This window comes from Cucumis sativus, chromosome 6, assembly GCF_000004075.3.
Source record: "Cucumis sativus cultivar 9930 chromosome 6, Cucumber_9930_V3, whole genome shotgun sequence".
NCBI lineage: Eukaryota > Viridiplantae > Streptophyta > Magnoliopsida > Cucurbitales > Cucurbitaceae > Cucumis > Cucumis sativus.
This window is the reverse complement of record NC_026660.2, coordinates 9,976,397-10,002,376: the sequence shown is the minus strand read 5'-3', so window position 1 is coordinate 10,002,376 and position 25,980 is coordinate 9,976,397. Positions and strand designations below refer to the sequence as shown.

Sequence of the window (25,980 nt, the reverse complement as noted above, 5' to 3'; positions counted from 1 at the left end):
TTTAACTTCACAACATTACTTCACTAAGAGATGACTTCACTTTCACTAATCAATCAATCAAACAAAACCAACCTCCATTCCTTTTCATCATTTATTATCATCATCATCATCACCCTCTGGTAGTACTAGAAATTCACATGATTTTTACTTTATTTTTTTCACTCTTTACCCATCAATTTCTCCATTTCACAACATCAAGTTTTCCTCTTCTTTGAAAGCGATTACCTCATACCAATGAACATATTATTAATGCTTTTGCTGCAACAGGGAGCAAGTCAAAATCATCGACAAACAAAGAAAATATAAAACGTGCCTTGATCATAGAGATTTACTTAATTCACTAACAAATTTAGCTATCTCAACCAACAGAGAATGAGCAAACTATTACCAAAAAGAATGTTATATTTATAGATCAAAAGACACTAGGAGAGTTAAAAGAGTTCGTAGAACACACTCCTCTAAATTCTAGGATCAAAATAGTAACATAAATACAAATTTAAGACCCTTCAATCGATATTGTAGAAAGATGAGAAACGAGGAAAGTGTAATGATAGCCAAAAGCATGGGAATGGTCAATGCAGAACCAACCAGAAACTCATTCTCTATTGGTGAAAAAGAAAAGAAATAAATAGGATTTGAATTATGGTCGCCATGCACAGAACAGCAGCAATCAAAGAGACGCTCAAAAAGGAGAAAAAAAAGGTTGAAAAACAAGAGACGAAATTACAATGATGTAAATTAAAGCCAAACCAGCTCAGCCATGTCCGGTGGTCCTTCAGACAAGCCTGTACAATCTCTCTCCCATTCTCTCTAAATCTCTCTGCCTCTCTCAGACCTTTAGTTCTTGTGTGAGGAAAATGAAAATGGCTCTTTTGTTGGACCTCTCTCCTTTTCATCACTATTTCATGAACTCTAAGAGTACTCCTGAAATGAGCAAACAGCAGATGCTAGACCACCATCAATTCAAACTTCTCTCTAGAAAAACAACTTTTTTTTTTATAGACATGAACATGGGAGGTGCAATAATTTACTATGCTCATGCTTTTGTCAGTTCTATTCATGGCTTGTCTCTGATTTATGGCTCTCGGACGGCCCACCCGTCTGGTCTGAACCTGATATTTCTTTCATTGACTCAATCTCCAAGCTTATTGATCGGCTTTTTCGGCTCCTCCTATCCTGCAAAGTAGTATGTAAAAGATGAACTTTCCCACTGTATCTTTGAACCATTAGCGAACACTTCACTGCTAAATCAAATTGGTTTCTGAACCATGATTTGTTTAGGATGGAGTTTTGCATGGTGAAGAAATGAAACATCTTGAGATGTTTTAGTAACATAATAATGGATTGATGGAGACTCGAATGACTCAGGTTCTGTAGCAGAACACACATCGTCAAGTGTTTTGACTGTGTAATAAAGAAAGCTTGACGACGTAGCTGCCAACACAACTATGCCAACATAGGACCACAATAAAGTATATACATCTAACAAGTTCCAGCAGAAGTGTCCAAAAATGTGGTCACAGTAGAGACTTGAATGCAGTTGCACAAAAATTTAATAGCCATTGTCCTATAATATTCTCTTTAAATGATAAGGAAACAGAAATTGTCATGAGGTTTTGGAAAAGGAGTTAAAACTACAAATTTCTCACATGGTGAAATCAGAGAAACTTGAATCATATTGTACCCAATGCATTAGACAAGACTTTTTGCTTTTAGTAAAACTGAACAAGTGGCACCTAGCTAGATCGGAAGCATGTTATTTTAAAGAAAATCATTATTGTAGAGCCAGCCAACAAATGAGTGAAATGCTTTGAAGTTTAGACAAATGACAAAGGGACAACAACCAATGATGCAATCACAGAACAAGATAATGATTTTCATACCTCGTGGAGTGGAAATTCATCGGCTTCAAGCATTCTTACAACATGACTCATTTTGGGTCTCTTGATTGATTCAGGATCAATACACCTAAGAGCAACAAGAAGGGCACGTTTTAAAGCACGAGTAGTTGGCTTGATCTCTAGGTTCATGTCCACAACTTCCTCTGCTCTCCTTGTTGCTACCATCATCTTTAGCCACTCAACCAGATTAACCTGACAAAAACGCAATTCACAGGGTTTCAACAAGCAATCAATATAACTAATAACTAGAATACTTTATGAAATGCGTGCAGTAGCTAAAAATATCGCCAGAAGCTATTTCCTTAAGAAATGAAGATTGATTGAACAGTAAGGATATGGGATTGTGAAACAGATACAGGCGAGTACAAAGAAAGCATCTGGTAGTACAAGATAAATCTCTCCAAGGAATCTAAGATGCATGGACACTTTACTTTGGATAGTGTGTCTGTGTCGAACATGTGTCTATCAGACACTTGGACAATCCGACACTTGGTGGACACCTATCGGATACTTGTTGGTGCAACAAATGGCATTGGACTTACATAGAACACTCTTTAAGTAGACTAAAAAGACACGTATATGACAATAATTATAACTTTTGAGTGTAGAATACACCAAGCTAAGTCTTCTAAGAATATAAATGCATCAATGCATTTACTATGAGTTTTTTTTACTATAAAGATGGCATATATTTTTTTAAAATGAATTTTTTAGTAAACGTGTCCTTGCCGTGTCCTAGATTTTAAAAAAATGGTGTGTCACTAAGTCTGTGTCGTGTCTTGACTGTGTTTCATATCCATGTCCGTGCTTCTTAGCAAGGAATCAGCAAAATAACCGCATTCAAAGATGTAAAATAGGAATTCCGGCAGGTTACCAAGATATTGACATGCACAACCATCAAGTTAGGGTAGAGTAAAAAAAGGGGTCTAAAAATAATAGATACCTCATTAGAAGGACGTGCATAATCCACAGGATCCCTCCCTGTAATTGCTTCTAGCAAGAGAACACCGAAGCTATAAATGTCACTCTTTTCATTCAACAAGCCTGTATTTGCATATTCTGGCGCCACATACCTGAAATTTGTAAAAGATAAATTTATACTACGGCTCCTAGTAAGGGATGGTAAAATCTCAATGAAATGAGCTCCATTTTACCCAAATGTTCCCATAACTCTAGTTGTGATGTGACTCTCTCCCGAGCCCAAGAGTTTGGCCAATCCAAAATCAGAAACTTTGGCATTGAACTCATCATCAATCAAAATGTTGCTTGATTTTATGTCTCTGTGAACAACTTTTGGCTCGATTGCTTCATGTAAATACGCAAGCCTGCATAAGGTTAATATACATGAATCTATGTTAAACCTGCCTATAGTCCTCTTGTCTTATGTATGTTAGTTGCTAATGCACCAAACACAGCACTTGAGAATAAATCAATTAAAAAACATATTACTACTATAAGAACTATCCTTGCAATTGGCAGGCTATATTTTGAAGACTTACGCTTTAGCAGTGCCAAGAAGCACCTTCATGCGAGCCTCCCAAGTAAGTGTGCCGTGTTGGCACATGGCTCCATGTAGCCACTGTTCTAGATTTCCATTGTTCACATATTCATATACTAGCATCCTACACGAAGAAAACGGGTAAAGTCAACTGTTCTAATAGCTTTCAGAGCAATAAGCAAATTTCAGAAAACATAGAGAAATGGAACGGTAAAATACGACTCATGAAAAACATGTATATATATCTTAACAACCCCAAAAAGGGTTCTGGTATTTTTTTAATGAAGACTAATAATAGATGATGATGAATTCTGTAATACCTATGAACTCCTTCTATGCAATAGCCCAGCAGTCGGACAAGATTCTTATGCCGAACGTGGCCAATAGCTTCCACTTCAACTCTAAATTCTTTCTCTGCCTGACCCCTAAATGCATTTCAAGTCAATAAGCAAATTTTCCAAAAGTACCATATTAGGAAAGAACAATGTTGTTCTTTGAACAGTAAATCCTTACAGATTATTGAGAAGTTTTTTCACTGCAACCTCAGTGCCATTAATGAGTCTGCCCTTATACACAACCCCATATCCTCCCTCTCCAAGAATATTTTCAGTGGAAAAACGATTAGTTGCAAGCTCTAGATCCCTGAGAGTGAACCAGTGGCCCCACCCAAGATGTGAAATTTCTGGCAAGCCAACAAGAGGAGACGGTGGCACAACTCCTCCAAATCCTCCATACGACCTTGAAGCCTGCTTACGAGCATTTCCAGAGCTTCCTTCTTCCCCAGATTGTGAATTGCCAGCTTTTTCATGTTGGTAAGTGGAGCTGCATTGGCTATTGTTATCAGGTTCACTTGATTTTGTTACAGCCCTTACTTCTGAATTTTCATCATTTCTTTTGACATCAACTGAAAGAAGTCTATGTTCAGGGTGGTCATTGGGAGTTTGAATCCCAACCTGATCTATCCTGATATCTTTTATAAAATTAGGGAATTTGTCCATAGATCTTTTAGATTTTTTTCTAAACAGGATCCACATAGATAACAAACCAAGAATCAAAATTATAAATGCACCAATGCAAATGCAGATCAAAACCCATAATGACAATCCCCAAAATGAAGTCTTCTTGGATAAATGATCATTCAATGAACTCCCAGACGCCATATCTGATCCACTGTATACTAAAGTTCCAAATTTCCAAGCCACAGGAAACTTCAAGTTCAACCTCTTAATTTTCAACACATTCCCATCTGGAAATTCATGTATGATATAAGGATTAAGGACCTAGAAATAGAGAATCAACCAAACATCAGTAATCTTTTTTAATTAGAACAAGCAGTTGCATTGATAAGAACAAGATTACAGAAGATATACACCAACTCAGGGATTATTATAAAGGAAGTGAAGAGTAAAGAAGTTCTTTGACCAAGAACTCCAAGGTGAAGCAACAACAACCATCACAATGCCCCATGTCTCACTGAGATCTTTATAAACACCACTACAAATACTTCAACTGAGCTGAGCCGAAATCAATATTGAGTTCTTTTCATTGAACACAGTTTTATATCATCAATTCTTATCCATCTGGATAGACTATTGAAGTTGAACCATAGCAAAAGCCTTCCATACAAAATCCCAAGAAACATTTCCGAAACCTAATTTCTCGCACAACCAATTATGAAGTTCAAATTTCAGGTCTAGACAAAAGAAGAAAATACCACAAAAAAACACAATTCCTCGATCCAAACAAGAGACAAGAGCAATGTAATTCGTGTAACAGACAGTGATTTAAAGAACAAGGGATTTACCTCATGTAGTGATCAAAGATAGACCCAGATTTGCCCCTTCCTCCAGGAACCCAGAAAGGGAAACAAAGCGAATCGTGTTTAGCCAATGGAGACCCAAAAGGCATGGAGGGATAGGCCAAAATGTTGTCTGAAATAAACTCAAACCCCAACAAATCCAAAGCCCCAAAAAGATATAATAGTAAAGGAGTAATTAACAAGTAGGGATAGTGGGCCAAAGAGAAATTCTGAGAATGATAAAATAGAAGAGGAGAAGAGCACAGACAAAAACAAAAATCTAATCCTTAGAAAGAGGAAAGGGGTTGAAGAACTAAGAAGGGAAGAAGGGAAAGAGAGAGAGAGAGAGAGAGAAAGAGAGAGAATTGAATAAGATAATTGGAGAGGATTTAAAGGGTCAGAAAAGAAAAGGTGGATGAAAATGGTTGGTGGGTATTGTAAGGCAAAGCGTCAAGTACAAAGGGACCTCTCTGCAAGCTGGAAAGGAAGCTTGGTTTGCAATGGAGGAAACCACAGAAAGGAAAAACAGTAAAGGAAACGCAAAAAAGAAACGAACAAGAATAGGACATTCATAACATAAATACCAGAAAAATAAAACAACACACAAAAGAGGAAGAAGAAGAGAAGAGAAGAAGAAGAAGAAGAGAAGAGAAGAAGAAGAAGAAGAAGGTAAAGTTGTGAAAAAGAGTCAAAAACTAATCAAACCCAAATATTGAATTCCCAATCCAATTCAATCCCAAGTCCCAAAACTCCAAATTCAAAGGCTTTAAGCCGGGTCGAATCGGATTTTTGGTGAAAAAGCAAAATGGGGAGACGCATCTAACACCGTTAAGAGAAGGGGGGATGGGAATGATCTTGATCGTTAATGGTATTAATTCGACAACTGGCTTGTAATCATTTGGAGCAAAAGGAAAAGGCATAACCAAAAAAACGGTGAAAGTAAAAGGCAAAGAGTGTAGATTAATACGGCTTCTTCTCAGTCATCACCAACGAAACAAACAATCAATATCAAAATTTTTCATTTTTCTTATTATGTTTGAAAAAGGGGAGAAAAACCCAGAATTTGATGATTGATTCTTTAGAAAAGTTTTAATTTTTTATTAGATGTGAATAAAATTAAGGAGACAATTGGGTCAACTCAACTGGTTTTGGAATTTGGAATTGATTTTTCTTTTTTTCTTCTTTTTGCATTTATTGTTTGTTTAGAAATTTTCAAAGTAGAAAAGGAAAAAACATTGAACAATCCATCAATTATAGCGGCAATTAAAGAGAAAAGCCGGCGTGAGAATTGGAATGGACTCAACCTTTTCCCCAACTCAATTCTTCTTTTCTTCTCAATTCAATATCATTCATATTCATATTCATATTCATATTCATATTCATATTCATAATAATAACTATGTAATTACCACATATCGTTTCAATCAGACTGCCGCATGATGAGTAATCGACATGCCGACTCTCCCAACACTATCACTGCACTCTCTCTAAACTAACTTCTTTCCTTTTAAACAATTTTCATCTTGGAACTCTTACCAAATTAACCATCAAACTTTGTATATTACATTTCCTTCTTCTGCTCTTAACTTCTAAACCTATTTTACTTTTTTAATAATTCAAAGTTAATAATACAAACCCAATCAATTCAGTTATTATGTACTTTTAAAAACGTGTATCAAATAGATTTTAGTTGTTTATGATAATTCATTAAAGTTTTGAAAGAAAGCATACTTCAATCCATGAGAATTGAGAGTAGTTTAAAAGTATTATTTGAATGACATAACTCTAATTTATAACAATTTAGTTTTTATATCTCCAAATCTGTTTTCATTTAGTTCATAAATATTAGTATTTGATAATTAACTTTATATTTTTAAATTTGTAACAACCTATTTCTTGCAATAAAAAAAATTCATCAAATCACCCTAAAAACATTTTATCAATTTTAGTTCATAAATATGTTTTTAAAGACATCTATTAACATTTCAAAATGTCCATAGATGATAAGATAAATATCACAAAGTTCATCCATATTTTTCATGCTAAAATTTAAAGACGAAATTATTACAAATTTAAAGCATAGGAATTAAATCAAAAAAAAAAAAAAAAGATGGAGATATTTTTAAACGTTAGAAGATTTTGAGTATTGGATTTTTTTTTTTAATTTGAAAAATGGTACAATTAGGTGTTAAGGGATTGTGATAATTTGGTTTCATTTCGCATTCCTTGAAACTTATTTATTTTTTATTTTATAGAAAACAAATTTAAGGTCAAATAAATCTTCTAATTACAAATTACAATGTCTAATTACATTTGAACTTAAATTTAATTTTTGATTAAATGGATTTACTTTGGTTTTTGAGTTGCCTGAAAATGCAAATAGCAACTAATTTCCTTCAACTTTACTCAATGTTTACTTTCTGAAAAAACCACTTCATCTTTTTTCTTTCCATCTCACATAAATTAAACTAAAACAAATAGAGGGAGAATTGTCAGAAATAACGTCGTTTAAGTTTTGTCGTATAAAACTATCACTCTTTTTTAAAAATTGTTGAAACATGTCCATCCCGATATTGAGATTTCGCTAAAATATTGATTTTTTTTTTCAATTTATCGATTGTTTTGGGTTTCCGATGCATCTAGGTAGATATTACTTACATTCTATCTTCCCAAATCTTAACTAATTTTTTTAATTACATAATATGGAGAAAATTTGGAAATCGAGATTTATATCCATTTTTTAAATTTGATTATCTTAACTAAATTTTTTCGGTGCATGTGGATACCTCATATAATGTAATCTATAGTCTAGAGTGTACTTCAAGTACCTTAGAAACTCTTACTAACACATTACAATGGTTATGCATAGGATTGATGGTGTATCTTGCTAACATTCCTACTTAAAAGAGAATATCAGGTCTTGTACAATTAATTAGGTACGTTAAGCTATCAATAACTTTACAATGTTCTAGAGACGACACACCTTCATCATGTTTTTCTTCAACATCCTCTTAGTTGAACCATTGACACTCCTATTTGTGTCCATTATTAACATATCATCAACATATAAGTAAACAATGATATACTCTTGATCCATGGTTTTAACATGTAGATAAATGTATCACACCCATTTATCTTAAACTCATTCAATAACATAGTGTGATCAAACTTTTCATACAATTGTTTTAGTGCGTGTTTCAACCCATAAAAAGGCTTAACAGGTTTACAAACTTTATTTTTAAGTCCTTTAACAACAAGCCCTTCATGTCGTTTCATATAAATTTCCTTCATTTAAATCTCCTTTTAAAAATGAGTTTTTACATCCATTTGGTGTATTTTTAAATTTTGTAAATTTGCTATTACAATTAACACCTTTATAGATGTAATTCGGAGAATAGGTGTCGAAGAAATCTAGTCCTTCCTTTTGGCAAAAGCCTTTAACTAATAAGTGGGCTTTCTATTTATCAATAGTGCCATTCACCTTTAGCTTTTACTTAAAAATCCATTTAACTCCTAATTGATTTTCTTCGTGGAGGCAAATCAACCAATAACCAGGTATTGTTATGTAAAATAGATTCTAACTCACTATTGATAGCTTCCTTCCAATAAGGTGCATCAGGAGATGATAAGGCTTCTTGAAAAGTTTGAGACTCACCTTCTATCATGTAAGTTATGAAATCAAGTCCAAAAGAAGTAGCTTTCCTAGCTCTTTTGTTTCTTCTACATTCAAACTTAGTTTTCAGAACATCTTTTGACCTTTTGAAGAGCTAGCCTCACTAGTTCTTTTGGCACCAATAATTGTGTGTCCTTCCTTTCTTAAAGGAAATATATCCTCAAATAATCTAGCTTCAATGTGTTCATATGGTATTATAATTAATATCATGTATTTTTTATTTAATCACCAAGCAACATTGTTTATAGCTACACAATCAATTGTCTTAGCTAGGCCCATGTTTGGTCCCTTCTTTGTAAAGGAACTTGTACCTTTGTCAAGTACCCCACACTTTTGAAGGCAGATTTCCATTCCACACTTTGTAACCCAACTTATTAGTTTTCTTATATGGAATTGTATTTACTATAAACTTTGTTGTAAGCAAATAAAGCTTCCCCTCATAAATTGTGAAGTAAACATGAAGTATTTAACATCCAATTAACCATGTCCTTTAAAATTTGGCTATTTCTTTCAAAAACACCATTTTATTGTGGTGTATAAGGTTATGTAGTTTGATGGATTATACCTTTAGCTTCACAAAATTCATATAGAAATGATTATTCATATTCACTACCTCTATTTGATCTAAGAATCTTTATTTTCTTCTCAAGTTGATTTTCAACTTCTATATGCCTTAGAAATATTAAAGGTCTCATCTTTAGTATGTTATAAATAGCAATATTTACTACAATCATCAATGAATGTGACAAAGTCTCTCTTACCACCACTTGTGGGAATACTTTTCATGTCACATCATCACTGAAGATTAAATAAAGTAACTCATTAATGTTACTTCTTTTCATATATACAAATGACTTTCGAGTAAACTTTGATTTAACACAAACTTAACATTTTTGTCTATTACTAATTTTTAAATTCAACGATAGTTATAAACTTACCATTTTATTTAAAGAAAATAGATAATTAAATGCTCCAATCTAGAATGTCAAACATCACATAGCTAGACAATATAAGCACAAGAGTTGATAATAGACAATATAAGCACAAGAGTTGATATTATTATTATTATTCTATGGCATTTGTGCAAGTACATTCAATTTGAGCATGACATCCCTTAGATAGTCTTCTACCACATACATACCCCTTGGTTAGAATAATTTTATTTGACTCAAATACAAGCTTGAACCCATCTTTTATTAAGTAGAGTTTCTGACGCATCATTAAGAGAGTAAGTATCTTTCCAAAAGTTGATTTTAGTAGGATCTTTCCCTTTGCTTTCCACAGAGGCAGTTGAAACATTATCCATGTACAACTTATCACTGCCATCTTACTTCTCATATGTAATGAACCATGACTTGTCCTTACAAATGTGCCTAGTTGCCCTAGTATAAATCCCCCAACCTCTAGTATCCAAGCAATATTTACCACAGAAATGATGGCAACCAAATCGTCATTTTCCACGACTTTTGCTTTATTATTAGAACTTTTTCCTTCTTGTCACCACAATAAAAACTATCTACTACAACAATCGTGTCATAAAATAGAAGAGACGGAAAAAACAAACTGTCACAAAAGGTAAAAAGCAACGGCGACTGGAACAAAACAACATCATCTCTCACAGAAGGAGATCCACATTCAGAAATAATGTTGGCCGCCGAGGTTCATCTAGGCACTAAAAATAGTGACTTTCAAATGGAGGATACGTTTTCAAGCATAAAGATGATGGTACTTTGTGAATACATTTCAGATTTATAGATATTTATGGCTGGTATTTAAATCGGTAGAATACTTCCTAGATACTGATTATTAGAAGGCCTTTCCACTTCTTTTCTCTTTGTTTTCAATGTTTTATGATATTGTAAGATTGTTAATCAGTACATAAAACTAGTATTTTTTTTTCCTATCAATTTAACATTTTTGTATAAAGTTTTAACACCTGTGGTTTCCTACATTTTTGTTACTCAATTGGAAGAGTTTCGATATTTTTAAAGAATATATATAAAATAATTATTCACAAATTTTAGTTAGAAGGATTGGGAATAGAGATATTTTTAAAAATAGTAAAATAAGTTAAAATATTTACAAATTATAACAATATTGATAGAATTTGAAAATTTTGCTAGTTATAAATATTTTGTCAAATTTGCTATTTTTGATAATTTTTTTCCGCAATAAAATTTGAATTTTCGTTATTTAAAAAAAAAACAAGGTTTTAGATTTTTAATCTATTAGTTTATTAACAAAATGATAAAATACTAAAATAGAAAGTTTTAGCTACTCCGCTATATCTATAAATATAAAATTGGTCAATATGATATATATAAGAAAGCAATATTCTTTATTTACATATAATAATTTATTAACATGTAAAAAAATGTTTAAATAAGTAATAAATTATATTAAGAAAATTATAAAAAAAAATAGAACATTTTGACAAAATATTTACCTTTCATATAAAAGTTAAATGTAATGAATTTTGTTGGGTTTGTTCTGTGGTAGTGTAAATAATTTTTTTTGAAAAAACCCCTAAATTTTATTAAATTTAGTATTGTTAAAAATATGAAAAGAAAATGTATGATATTTGTTGGTACGAGATTTTCAGAGAAATTTAATTTCTAAAGTTGAACTTGTGTTGGTTGTATTTGTGTTGTTTTGATGTAATGTGGTTCGATTTCTAGTATTTGATTCTTTTATTTTCTCTTGGTTAGATGGTTATGTTTGATTTGAATAAGTAGAGTTGATGTTCTTGAAGTTAAAGTCTTGAAAAAAAGTTTGCATCTTTAAAGAAATTTTCGAGGGCATCTTTGAATGAATTTTCGAGGAAAAAGCTTATATGAGACGTTCAATTAAGAAGTTATGGAGTGTTGTAGCTCTTGAGAGAATTCTTCCAATACTTTGTAAAAAAATTATAGGTTTATGTGGTGAGCGAGTTTGAACCACCTATTTTCACCATTTCTTCCAAAACTATTGTCCTTCTCCAATTAATTTTAACATATCTGGTGAGTTATGATACTCCCACTCAAGCTCTCTCAAACTCAATCATGTACTCTACATATTTACATCAAAACCCAAGAAACAATGAGTTAAGCGTATTCATTCATTTCCAAAATAAAATGGACAACGCAAGAATCCACGATCTTCATGTATTGTCTTCCATATATTTCACTATTAGTTTCTTCAAACACACATACCCAATAAAGTATTTGAACCTTATTTACTGAATCATTTCATTGTGATGATGTTTGAATGGAAGTTAAAATGTTAAAACATGTATCACATAAAATAGATTTGTTTTAGAATACTTAATAGTCTACAAAATCTAAGGTGGATTTATACTGTTCCTGAAAATGCAGTTGATGATAAAAGGTGGAACAAGAAAATCAACAAAAATGTAAGATTAGTTAACATTCACAACACACACCCAATTAAAAAGTTGAGAATTCCATTAACAAACATAAAACTATAATAATAAACACATTATAAAAGGATGCATTAAAAACAAGAATCCGTGGGCACATGAAGAGAACACACACACAATTACACTAACAACTTACACCTCACTTTCCAGGTACAAAGTTAGTAGCATAGGCCCAAGCATTGTTGTTAACAGGGTCAGCCAAGTGATCAGCCAAATTCTCCAATGGCCCTTTCCCAGTTACAATTGCTTGTACGAAAAATCCGAACATCGAGAACATAGCCAATCTACCATTCTTAAGCTCCTTCACTTTCAATTCCGCGAATGCCTCTGGATCATCAGCCAGCCCCAATGGATCAAAGCTCCCACCTGGGTAAATCGGGTCAGTGATTTCACCCAACGGACCCCCAGCAATTCTGTACCCTTCCACTGCGCCCATGAGCACTACTTGACAAGCCCAAATCGCTAGAATGCTCTGTGCGTGCACCAAGCTTGGGTTCCCCAAGTAGTCGAGCCCACCTTCGCTGAAGATTTGTGATCCAGCTTTGAACCACACAGCCTCGCCGAATTTGACTCCGTTGCGGGAGAGGAGCTCCGGGAATACGCAGCCTAAGGCTCCGAGCATGGCCCATCTCGAGTGGATTACTTCGAGTTCACGGTTTTTGGCGAAGGTTTCGGGGTCGGCGGAGAGGCCGGCAGTGTCCCAACCGTAGTCACCGGGGAATTCTCCGGTAAGATAGGATGGGGGTTCTCCAGAGAATGGGCCAAGGTATTTGACACGATCGGGGCCGTACCATGGGCTACCGGAGGAAACGGGCTTGGGCTTTCCGGCGGTTTTTCTCATGGTAATGCGGCCTTCGCCGAGGAGGTCGGAGGCGGTGGGGGATAATTTGACGGCTTGGCCGGCGAAGGAAGGGGAGGAGAGAGCCATGGATGAAGCTGCCATCGTATCTGTTAGTTAGAATTGGAGTAGTTTTTGGTTTGTATGAGTGAGTTGAGGGTTTGATTTGTTTTTGTTTTATAGATGAAGAAGAGAATAGGGTCCTTATCTTGATGAGATCTCTATCTGTTTCCTCATTGGCTAAAATGAACACTCCCAAGATTTTTGTTTTTATTTAGTTTATTTTCAATTGCCATATGGCAGTTTATCATCCACAATTACAAATGTATGTTATTTGCTTCCTTCCACTTCCTACTTCCTATGGCTACTCTATCATATTTTGCTTCTCTCTTTCTGTCTTGCCCAATGCTAGACCTCCACGTACTCTTTATCTTTGATATCATATGCCAACTCTTGATAAGGATAAGAAAAATAGATCAACTTCCTTGATTTTGCCCTACTCATTGCTGACCCCTTAGTTTTGGTGTTACATGCTCTTTCGAATTCAGAATATCATACTTTTTCACATCTTCTTCAACAATTATACCAACTAATTCAACTCCACTGCCTTAAATCGCCAATTTTACAACTCCACTGTTTTTTTTCCGAAATTTTCAGTAATGGTCAAGAGGGGTTGAATTATAACGGAAGATATGCAAACAAATTAAAGTCATTATACAAACACGTCCTTAAGATACCAATTTAGCAATATGGATCTTATTTGAGATATCAACTGTCCAACATCCAACATCCAACATCCAACAAATGTCCCTTTGGAAAATTCAAAATCATTGTTGAATAATGATATAATAGTAATTAGTAGGTAATTGAACAACGTAAATACCTTTCAGAAGTGAAAATTTACAAAATACGAGATAGGGGTTGAGTTTAGAGTTAATCATATTCCCTTTCACATAATTGTGTATCCAACGACACTGCACATTTACAACAACAAACGCATCGCAGAGGAAAGGTCTTTTCATGTAGAGAGACTTGATCGGCATTCATAAATTAGAAAATGGTAGTTACCGGTGACCCTTATAACTTAACCATTGTAATATCAGTTTCCATGAGAACAACTAGTTTGAGTACACAAGGGTGATTTTACAACATAATCTGCAAAACTTTCAAGCTTCTATGGAAGCAAAAATTGTACAACATTTTCCCCCCAAAATCAAAGAAAGCGATCAATCCTTGGCTACTATGTGCAGAAGAAGGGGGAGGGCAAAGGAAAATAAATTTAAAGAAATTAAAAAAGAAAGAAAAAAAAAAAAAACCTCGATATATATATATAGATATGTATATATATATATGTGCGGCTGCATTTCTTTGATTACTCTGACATGTGATGTTAGTCATCAACTTTTGTTGAAATATACAGGCGTCACAGCTCTTGGTCAAACCTCTCATCTTTCATCCCGTAAGTTAGACTTTGTATCTCTGCTCATAATTTTTCACTCAATCGCGTCCTTACATGTTTCATTATATCGGACTTGCTCTCGACCCCTGCAATCACCGTACATTCAGTTCAGAGAAAAGAATACATAACAATATAAGGATTAAAAGAATAGAACGGAACAAAATACTTAAGCTTTTTATGTCAAAGTTTGACGATCATGCTGGATTTACAAAAACATTCAACCCTTCAACCAAAGAGCCTCCACTTTCCTAAACCCATGTTGAAGCCCGAAAACATAGCTTCGTAGGCTGAACTGCATTTGCATACTTTCAGCTGACGTCCACACCCAACTTTTTAAAGAACACAGCACGGACGGCATTTAAATGCATCTTCAATGGTACCACAAATAAGTATTAAGATGCTGTGAACCATTACAATAGGTAAGAGGTTCCGGTTCATGTTATGTCAATTTGATGGTGTCAGCTCTTGGAATCATATGATTGGACAAAGTAAATTCAAACCTCAACATTAATCTCTTTGGTTGGGAGAAGTAGTTTCTTTTCCTTTTCTTTATACTCGTGAACGTTTAGACCAGCTTACATGCACCTCGACTAATCTCCTAATCGTCAAGGAAACTCGTAAAATATTAACTCCTAAGTATATAGCTACCATGGATTGACCCATAACCTCTTAACCTTCTATCAAGGGGATGTTCCTTTATTTACCACTAGGTCAACCAATGATAATTTGAACGAGTGGTTTCTTGTAGGAGGAAGAGAGAGGTTATGTTAGAATCATTGTCAAAATTCCTTTTACTCATACATCTGGCATGTCTGGTTGAATGATGTACTGCTGATCTGCCTAACATCATGCGACATGGATGGAAACCCACAACATCACAAATTGTATGGTTTTTATGAACCTTACAAGTATTAATCAGTGTGCTATCACATTCTTCCTATATAAGTTCCTTTGTGATCTTTACTATTTTATTTTGAAAGGAAGCAGAGAGTTCCATTTGAACCTATAAAATTTACACTCTTCAAGGAATTTCCAAAAATCCCTCTAATTGGAAGAATCATAGAGTAAGAGAATTAAAGAAGTCATTTGAGGATTCTACACTGACAAGATGCAAACTGCCAAGAATCACCAACACCCTTAGCTCTCCTAAAAAGTACGTCTGTTACTCTCTAACCAAATATGACTAAAAGAGACTCTTATGATGTCTACTTCAACTTTGTTCTTGAATTATAATCAACACAGAATAATAAGCAAACTTTGAGGTACTGAATTAAGAAGATCTGAAATAAGTAAACAACAATTTCTTATCAAATACGCCTGAAAGAAAGCCGTAGGTAGCTTTCCTTGTGAAGACTCTTTTGTTCTCATTTTTCTTAGCCAATGAAACCGACCTATTGGTGATGTCAACAAGAAGCAATCAAGCTTTGGGCTGCAGAACAAGTACTAAATGGAAGTTCATTTCTAACCCTAATGGTGTCAATAGGATTCTTCACTTTCTATCCCTGGTCTAATTTTATCATAACCCTTGATGATTGTGTGTGACGTCGGAGTTAATGAAGAACAAGATGATAAGAAAAGGAGGAGGTTACCAAACCTCTCCATGAGCTAAGGTACCTATAAAAATTTACCAAGAGAGCTCTATAATCATTCCAAGGTCTTAAGTCTGATGAGGAAAGAGATGTTAACCAAGATGAGGTGCTCCACAAAAGCTATGCTGAAAATAAGTAATCAAAGATAAAATCGGAAGTGGGAAAAAAAAAGCTGAGGCTTTTATAAGAAATATAAAAGAACATTTTGGAGTGACTTAAGATGCCTCTGCAATAAATCATTAGATAGAAATTTTTAAGGCGGAAAGTTACCCCAGGTTTGGTTCTTTGGAGAGAACGAAATTGTCGGTCTTTTTTTGTGATTCTTGCTCCCCTTTTGGTAGATTTTAGGCATCAGTCCTTTCTACTGCTTTTTTCATGGTGCAAAATTAAGCAGCATGCTTTCACCCATTATAGCTTATCTTTTCTAATTGCCAATTGGCGATCTTTCTTGTCATCACCCATAGGTGTCTCGCATTTTCCCCTAATTTCATTTTTTGTTGAAATGTTTCTTTATCCCAAAAAAAAAGCTACCTCAGGTTTTGATCAATTCATTAGCATGCACAAGTCTTATTCTTCACCATTTTTTCTCCTTAATGAGAAAGTCCTATTATTTACACAAGTAATAAATCAAGAATAAAACTTCAAAAAGATAATGTTGACACTTCAGAAGGCGAAAGACAAGAAACCTGATTCTTTGAACGAGCTACAGCAGTCCAACCCTGAGGATTTGCATCAGCTGCCCCATGGCTTATAAATGCAATTGCTCTCGATTCTTCTTGTCTTTGAACTTTCTTAGGAGGTGGCAACTCTCTCATAATCCACAATAAAAACGCTGATGGAATCAAAGAACCTAACAAGAAACAAGTTTGACCACAATAAACAAAACCTTGCTAATAAATGGAAAATGCATGAATACACAAGCAGACTTGCATGGATTCATTTTCTCTGGGATGACGATCCATCATTTGAAGTATAATTCAGGAAATTACAACTCGGGAACATTCATTATCATATAATTATGATCCTGTATTTTAACGAACACTACAAATGATTACTGAGGAGCAGGAGATAGTGCAGTCAACTTTTACAAGATGCCCACCTCTAGGACCTTTTTTCTTTTTATGTTTCTTTTATTTTAATAAATTTAAATGGATACGAGCCCTTCATTGATAAAATGAAATGAAAATAATGGTCAGAATACAAGAGAATTATACAACGAACAAAAAAAAAACTAAGAATGACACAACCAAGCATCTCAACTAGGAAGACACACCCTTAGTGACCAAATCATTTCGAGAAAATGTACCAAGACTAAATAACATCTCAAGCTAAAGAAGAAATAGTGACCAGAACAAAACAAGCCATACAAAAACCCTTTAATATGTATGTATGTATGTGTATATACATATATATATTAAAACCTCTAGGAATAATTTTCCATCTACAAATTACAAAATATCTCATATTTTTAAATTTATGATGAACATAAGCCTCAAGAAAGCCAGGTGAACTCTGGACCTACTAATATTCATCACTTTAAAAAACCAAAGTTTTGTTTATTTATTTATTGTTGTTATCCCGCACTGATACTATATTGAAAGAATAACAAAGAACAAAACACAAGTTTACGTGGAAACCCTAGTACAGGTAGAAAAACCACAGTGTAGAGTTTTTTTATTATTTGGTTATATCACAAAAGATACAAAGGGAGAAGATTAATAGCCAACAGAAGCCAAAAAAAAAGGAAAGAACAATTAGGGTTACATAAAATACAAAAGAACCCTTGGGCTTTCAACACACAAGCGCACTAATTCTAACAAAATTAAACTTTCATTCAGAAAAAGCTAATAATGAACTGAAGTATTAATGACTTTTGAACATAAATGAAGTAATTACGCTACAAAGCGACCCTAATGCATGGGGGATAAACCATTTTTCTGTTAACGTAGTTGCTTGTTCAAGCAATAGATCAAATGTAACTATAATATCAGGCTCATAAAAACAGATCTCAATTTTCAACAAATACAGTGCCAATAACAATATAAAGATACTGCACCCAATATCCCATCCAAACGAAGTCAGTTCAGAGGGTTGAAAGTTTTAAACTTTAGTTACACAAACTCTTTTAGCTAGTAGCTATAATACATACATATATACACACACACACATATATATAACAGAATAAAAAACTTTGGAGGAAAATAAAAAATCAAAAGAGGATACCAAATTTCTACCAAAATCAACCCAAGAAGGCAAACACGGCAAACCAGTATCTAATACTCAAATAATTTAGATCCCAGGTCAATAAAAGAAATCAGAAGGACATACCCATGCAGAAGTACAAACTTAAAATGACCGATGCCTCTACTCCATTTGTTCTCTTGAAGCGCCAATTATAAGAAAGCTATCATAAGTGAGAAATGTTAGAAACTTAAACGAAGCATATATATATGAGATCATTCACAACCAACTGGATCCAAACACATAAAGAGAGTCTACAACTTACAGGAATATCCGTAAGAAGATCTACCAAAGCACTTGATGTAAAACATACAACACAGACAACTGCTAGACCACCAACCTGCATGTAATAGAATTATTCCCAAATCTTGAGATTTATTAGATTTCAGATAAAGGTCCTATAATGTATACTTTGTGGATAATATCTTTGATTTTAAATTATTAAGCAATTTAATCTTAACGGATTTCCCGTCCACATCCATACACATTCAGGAACTAACACTTCAACTGACAGGAGAGGGAAAAGAATTACACGGTAATTATAGAACTTGAGTCAATTACCTTCTTCATCTCTGAAGAAGCTTCCTCAGAACGAACTTTTTTCAATCTGTAAAATAACATAAATCCTGAAAAAAATTTAGGAGAGGAAGAAGAAAGAAAAATCATATTGGGTCAGACATATAAAGAGATTGAAGAAAAGAAAAAAAACAAATGCAAACTACCAGAATATCACATCAAACAATTATAAACTTCTTAGAAGAAAGCCGAAAATATCAAGAGAAATTGCTCACCATAGAAGCCTAGGGCTCCTCCTGATAGGAGGACTGTAATAGCAAGAAAGTCTTCATACACCTGAAAATAACCAATAAGTTGAAATAAACAGCATTTAGGAATTAATTAAATTGTATCAATACAAGTACAACTACTGGATAAGATACCTGTAGATCTAGGAAAGAAATGTGAAACTAAAACCTATGTATAATACTAACAAATGCTACAAAATGAAAACACTATTTCCAGTTTAATCACAGCAAAAAGAATATGGCTGCAGCCTGAAATTAAGAATATTACATTTGAACTTATATTTATTAGTTTTGTTTAATGCTTTAAGAACCATAGCTCCAAAGTCTGACAAATTTTAAAAGGACTAACTTTGTTCAAGGAAAGAAAAAGTATTAATTTTGCAAATAAATTCTGGTAAGTCCATAACTCTAGTTTTCTCTTTATTTAGATTACAGTATGAATCCAACTTATGTCCAATTTGAGAATCCGTCAACCATATTATTCACTTAGCCCTAAAGGCTTTTTTTGTCAAGTCAATTTAACTGCCATGTCTTTCAGATACCCTGCTGTAAAGCAGTTGCATGCAACAACTGAATTTTAGACAATATGAACATGAAAACCAGATTCGAAAATGAAAAGTAATCTATACCCTGGCAACAGCTGTAGAATCAATAGGATTTTTTCCTGCCCCAATCCAGATCAAAATAGAAACTGCGACCATGAGTAAAAATACCAGCATGACAACCTGAAAGATAGGGATGGCTGATATAAGATTATATTGGAAAAAAATAAATATCAAACAAGCAAACAATACATGAACAAACACAATTACTTCACACAAATAAATGATACTAATAAGATGTTCCACATTACCACAATTACAATTTTTTGCCTACTTCCAAGGTGAATAGCAGGAAACCCACAACATCTTCGATGCCCATCTACATTTGATGAACCAGGTTTATTTTTTGAATTTTCTAACAAGGTCTGTCGAATGTTATTTTCTTCATCATCATCGTCATCCTCTTCGTCATTTGCCTGGTGGCAAAGGTCGACCCTATGATATCATATACAATAGAAGCATATGTATACCATATAAATTATACAGCATTTTGAGTTGAGTGGAAAAAATTCACAAAAAGAAAATGCACTCGTAATTGCATTGCTACAATTTAAACCATTAGCCCCATATTTCCAAATCCAAAAGTACAACTAGAAAGGAGCTTAAAATTTATGCTTCAACATGGAAGAGCTTAAAATTTATGCTTCAACATGGAAGATAATCGATGTCAGTAAAGGATAAGATGATTTACTAATTCAAGAATAAAAGCTTCTACACTAGAAAACGGTTGGAAACGTACCAGAAAGACAGAAGTAGGAGAAAAGCAGCAAGAAATAATATTTTAGGGAAGGCTGCAACAGCAATTCCACTCAAAATTATTAGTATATGCTATGTCTGGGCGGGAGCACATAAAATAATAACAACTGTTGAAAACATACCCATGAGGACAAATGCAAACACATGAGACCAGCAGTGCCAGAGCTGAATAATAGTAACTAGTGCAAATATGAAATAGATCATATAGCCTGCAAATCAATCACCAAGTTTCAAAAATTAACATGGTGTTATGTCCAGAAGTTAATGAGAGGCCATGATAGTAGAGAATCCAGAAAAGAAAACAAAATAAACAAAGAACAGTATGGTACAAAGTTTAAGGATTGCAGCAGTGTACTAGTTGCAGACTGCCGTTCATACAAGTGCACAAAAAAAGTTAGACTACTCTTTTATAAAGATTAAATTGTGTTAAAGCTACTAAATCAGTCTAAATCAAATGCCTGAAACGGTTCAACCACAGTAGGTATATATCTTTTTGTGAATACAATAGAGGTACTTTAGATTTATCAAACTCACATAAGCCAAAATTCTTAACATTTTCAATATGATGCCCTTACTAGTGTTTTGAAAATGGACCAGGTTGATCCAAATGCAATATTGAACGTAAATTCATCCCAAGAACGTGAATGAATAGGCTTAGGTAGCATTTGTATTATAAAGGATAACTGGTCATCTCAACTAGTTACTTCTGTTTTTTTGTAAGAACCAGTCATTTTGATTAGTACACGCTTACCCAAGTTAGATGAGCCTATCATCAGATGGAGTGCCTGCAAGTTGAATTCCAAAGAAAGATTATTATCACATAGTGAGAATGTTAACAAATAAACTTTCTTTTCAATTGCTAACAATCAATTAAAAGAAAGTTCGCAAATGACACCATACTTAGAAAAGAAATGTAATCTTTTAAGATCAAAGAGATTTTATTATTGACTTCCTCTTGAGTGCTCTTCCTATGGAATTTGCTGGTTTTTAAAAGAACATGGGTTCTCACTACCTACATTACAGTTAAACTTGAGGGAACTATTGCCTCTTACGCACTTTGTGCCTAGAATTCAAGGAGCCATGTCATATTTGTACTTCAAAAGAGAAATTATTAAGAACAAATATCATCCGTGTTTCCAAATTCCACGAAGACATCTTCAAAATTGAAATCCTTCTTAGTTATAATATTCATGAAGAATTAAGGGGTAGAAAGACTATGTCTCACTTTTTGACGTGTCCATCCATCTTGTTGACTCCGCATGTGAATTCTGATGAGCTGGAATAAAAACCAGAACAATTAACGCATAACAAAAATTACTAGCAATAAACCATTCACTACACAATTTAATGTGCAAAGGAATGCAAGAATATATTCCATCGCTCACCACCGTAAGTTCTCCAGTACGAAGAATTAAAAAATTTTACGATAATGAAAAACATGCTCCATTTGCTTGATATGGAGTGATGTCTCTCATAGTGTCAATTCTTATTCCTCTCAATCAAATGATTACAACATGTTACAAAACCATAAGTCTCACAAATTTAAATGCACGAAAAGAAAACCATAATTTCTGAAGTGTAAGTAAAGATTACGGAGAAAAAACTTGAAATTGAAAATTGAACAGACTAGCAATATTAAACAAATGCAGACACTCGAACTCATATGTAAAAGAAAGTAACGCACAATCCTATATCCCTTTGACAATGTCCCTCAACAATCGAGCTTAGAACCGGTGAACAGTCTGTCTTTCCAAAAGAATTCCCAACCTAAATTATCCCTAAAGTGTACCAATGTGTTTTTAAGCACCAATTCTCAATTACACCAAACGTTCAGCTCTTATCTACAAAGAATTTGAACTTCAACTCCAATGCCAAATCATTAATAACCAATCAAACCACAAATACATACATAGAAATCTCGTCGGAACAATTCTAAGATGCAATTGAAATTAAAAAAAAGAAAAAAAAAATCCCGAAACTGTTGACAATTACGAGAAGAGGAGCTCACCTGAGAGAAGGCGACGAAAGCAAGAAGACCATTGAAGGAAGCCATAACTACATCGAGAACGAGAAGGTCGAGAGGAAGACAAGAGGTGTTGGAGGAAAGTAATTCCAGCACCATTTTGAAAGGAAAGAGGAAGGTGTGGTATTCAGATCGTGTGGAGAGAAGAGAAAGAGAAAGTGATTGATGGTGAGGGAGAGGGAGAGGGTGAAGAGGAGGAGGGTAAAGCGTGTGGCATCGGCGGCGGGGAACAAAGGGAAGAATCTGAGCGTACGGATTGAGGAGAGAAGTGAAAGAGAAAGAGAAGGAGCAGAGAGAAAGGGTGTGTCGTTGATTTGCTTTGTCGCTGGCGACGGTGGCCGTCTTGATTTTGTGTTTGTGAGAGGCAGATTTTCAATTTTATTTTAATATTTTGTAACTAAAATATAAGCCACCACGTGAAAAACAGACAAATACTATTGCACTCATATATATATGTATCTGTATACTTTTTACCTTTAAGTAATTAATAAGCTAACTTTTTTAACTCAACCTTTTTCACGGCAATCATTTTCTCTTATTACTCAAAAAGTTTTATCCCTCCGTCCTCTCTCTCTCTATCTATATATATATATATACATCAAAATAGTATTTAATGCATTATCTATCCAATTCAATTGAATAAATAAGTTTATCCGAACCTATTTTGAGAAATTTTTCGAATCATTAATTTAATTAATAGATAAATGATGTAGCATACAAATGATAATGGTAGAAAGCATGAATCATGATAAAGTACTAAAGATGTGTTTTTCTAGTTAATGTATACAAAATATACTTTTTGGTGTCTGGGCCAAGTATTATACACACCAAAAAGAAGAGAAGAAGATTGAAGAAATGTTTGTTTTCATCTTTTTTTTATGCTTAAAGTTTAAGCATATTCAAGGAAGATGACACCACTAAAGTTTACATTTCCATGAACATAACTTATATTTCCTAATTTACCAGCAAAGTTGTCATTTGAATAACCATGAAAGACTATACCTTAAAGTTGTTCCTCTTCATTTGTTTTCTTCTTAAATACTTGGAATTTAAACGTGACTAAATTTCTATTAATTGGATAGAGAAGAAAAGGGTTAGCAGTAGACAATGCGTAGAGACATATCAAATATTTTAATATCCTCGATTTTCGTGTATGGAAACACATTGTCATCTCAACTATTCTCACTACCGGGAAAAATCTCCAATCTAAGAATGGAAGCTTAGGAGGAGGATGATGGTATAATTGACATAGACCCAAAAATGATCCTTGATTAGACCCTTATACCCAGTATTGATTTATCCAATAAAAGAAGGAAATATGAAAGGGAGTTTGGTTATTATTGTACAACAAAAAGGCTACAAAAGGTAAGAATTTAATTTAAGAGATGCAGTTTGATTCCACACCACAAACATTCCTATCAACGTAAAAGTGTAGAATCTCTGCCCCATTATTCATGCTTTCAAAATTAGAAAAAGAGGATGTGAATATCCTTAATTCATTATTCACAATATTATAATATTTATTTAATATAAATTTCAATTACATAAAACTATTACAGTATTAATAATTATAATATAAGGTATTTGTATTTTTTTAAAAAAATTGTTCCTTCTTTCTTTTTCATGTTTTTAATTTCTTGTTGTTTTTAGCTTCTAGTCCCAAGCTTCACTCTCATAGTTCTCTTTTTCTTCTCCCACCATAAATTTATAAATAAACAAAAGCAACCCTTGTTGGAGATGGGTAAAAAAGTGAAGAGATTTGAAAGAGTATATTTATCATTAGTGCTCTTTCATGGAATTTGTTGGGGTTTTACTTCAGAAGAAATCTGTTGGAAAAAAGAAATAGATGAACTTAAAATGGTAAAATAGTAAAGATGGAACTTGAAATTTGGAGGTTGAAAGAAAAAAAAAAAAACAATAAAGAAAAACAAAGAGTTATAAAAGCAAAGATGAAAGAATCAAATTAAAAGTTTAGAGAAAAAAACTAAGTGAAGCGTGGCACCATAAGAATGAGCCACGTGAGTAGGTTGCTAATCATGCACTTCACTTTTGCTTTTGTATAATATTTTATCATACGACATATTTGCTAATAAAGTGGGTAGAGAATTAATATCATATACATATATATAATTGATGATATATTTAGATCAAATAATTATCGAATTACACACTAATATATAGCTAGTCTTACTGGTAAGTTGGAGTCGAATTTAAGAAGCAAGCAGTTTTTCAAGCCAAATTATTTTCAACCCGAAGTAAGGGGGCGTTTGAAGTTTTGAATGCAATAAATAGTAAACTACAAAGGAAATAAATTTGCATAATTCAATATCAAAAGAATCTAGTTTGGGTTTAACATAATTCTTCATTCAATGTATTCAATCATGCTTTTATAGTAATTACTAAATTTTTAGGTTGCTTTCACTTGATCAATTCAATTGAATTTTTCTAAGCAACTAGTTGATACAAATTGAACCAATGAGAAGCATACAAATTTCAGTTTACTAATTAATTGCATTATGATCAAGGGCTCGTTAGGTAAAATACTTAATTTTCAAGTGTCTAACTAAATATATTATTCATGCGAATTCAATTATAGGTTAGATTGATCAATGCCTATAGCAAGCAAACTTAAATTACCTATTGCTTCAACAAAGCGATAATCTAGCAATCTCCAAGTGCCTAAAAACAAGATATTAAAACGTTCCAAACAAAATTAAATTAATAAACCAAGAAGATCTAGTTCAAAAATCACAAATACATGGAATGAATGGAAAATCCTAAACAACCCTAGCTAGATACATGATACATGAGCTCATTCTTGACATGTCGAACGATGAGAAGATGTTTGGAGACATAAACAACTTAGAAAATTGAGAGAAACACAACAGCAAGATTAGATGAAAATCTTACATCATCATGGTGCTGCAAGGCATGCCAATGAAGCTCTTTTTAACTTGCTTTTGCTTTGGTTGATGTCATATGACTTATATTTCACCCAATTAAGCTCCAAACACCAATTTCTATCCTAAATTACTCAAAACCTATAAAATATTCAAATAAAAATGTAAAATCAAGAAGCAAGCTAGAATTAAGTAGAGCTAGATAGCACATTTTCGGTGCTATCAATCTGATTTTGATATGTTCATATAAGTGAAATGAAGTAGTTGACTTTTCTTTTAATTTTAATATGTGTATACTGATCTCAAGCTGGACAGATTAAACTTTTATTGAATAAAAAGTTAATAAAATATATGAATACAAGATAATATAAGACTAAAAAAATATGAATTTGATGTGAAAATACAACTATACACCTAATACTCTCCCTCAAGATGGAAAGTGAGTATCAATCACTCCCATCTTGGATAACAAGTAGGAAAA

At 33.4% G+C, this 25,980-nt stretch overlaps 3 protein-coding genes across 3 annotated transcripts; all 3 read right to left on the bottom strand.

Moving 5' to 3' along the window:
- Nucleotides 1–563: 563 nt before the first annotated feature.
- On the bottom strand, nucleotides 564–5,945 carry LOC101214087 (probable receptor-like protein kinase At2g42960). Its single transcript, XM_004145687.3, has 8 exons — nucleotides 5,204–5,945; nucleotides 3,913–4,679; nucleotides 3,720–3,824; nucleotides 3,401–3,523; nucleotides 3,056–3,226; nucleotides 2,845–2,974; nucleotides 1,884–2,093; nucleotides 564–1,176 (listed from the first exon to the last, which is right to left on the bottom strand). Exons 2-8 carry the CDS (start codon nucleotides 4,557–4,559, stop codon nucleotides 1,054–1,056), a joined length of 1,509 nt encoding a protein of 502 aa, XP_004145735.1. The 5' UTR covers nucleotides 4,560–4,679; nucleotides 5,204–5,945; the 3' UTR covers nucleotides 564–1,053.
- A 6,305-nt stretch (nucleotides 5,946–12,250) lies between these two features.
- On the bottom strand, nucleotides 12,251–13,295 carry LOC101213845 (chlorophyll a-b binding protein of LHCII type 1-like). The gene has a single exon (XM_004145686.3). It carries the CDS (start codon nucleotides 13,229–13,231, stop codon nucleotides 12,428–12,430), a length of 804 nt encoding a protein of 267 aa, XP_004145734.1. The 5' UTR covers nucleotides 13,232–13,295; the 3' UTR covers nucleotides 12,251–12,427.
- Nucleotides 13,296–14,141: 846 nt separating this feature from the next.
- LOC101213605 (tobamovirus multiplication protein 1) lies at nucleotides 14,142–22,979 on the bottom strand. Its single transcript, XM_031888301.1, has 13 exons — nucleotides 22,585–22,979; nucleotides 21,802–21,852; nucleotides 21,328–21,361; nucleotides 20,699–20,785; nucleotides 20,560–20,611; nucleotides 20,072–20,255; nucleotides 19,848–19,943; nucleotides 19,207–19,267; nucleotides 18,977–19,041; nucleotides 18,681–18,755; nucleotides 18,503–18,578; nucleotides 16,861–17,024; nucleotides 14,142–14,671 (listed from the first exon to the last, which is right to left on the bottom strand). The coding sequence occupies exons 1-13, from the start codon at nucleotides 22,696–22,698 to the stop codon at nucleotides 14,648–14,650; spliced, it is 1,083 nt and encodes a 360-aa protein (XP_031744161.1). The 5' UTR covers nucleotides 22,699–22,979; the 3' UTR covers nucleotides 14,142–14,647.
- Nucleotides 22,980–25,980: the final 3,001 nt, after the last annotated feature.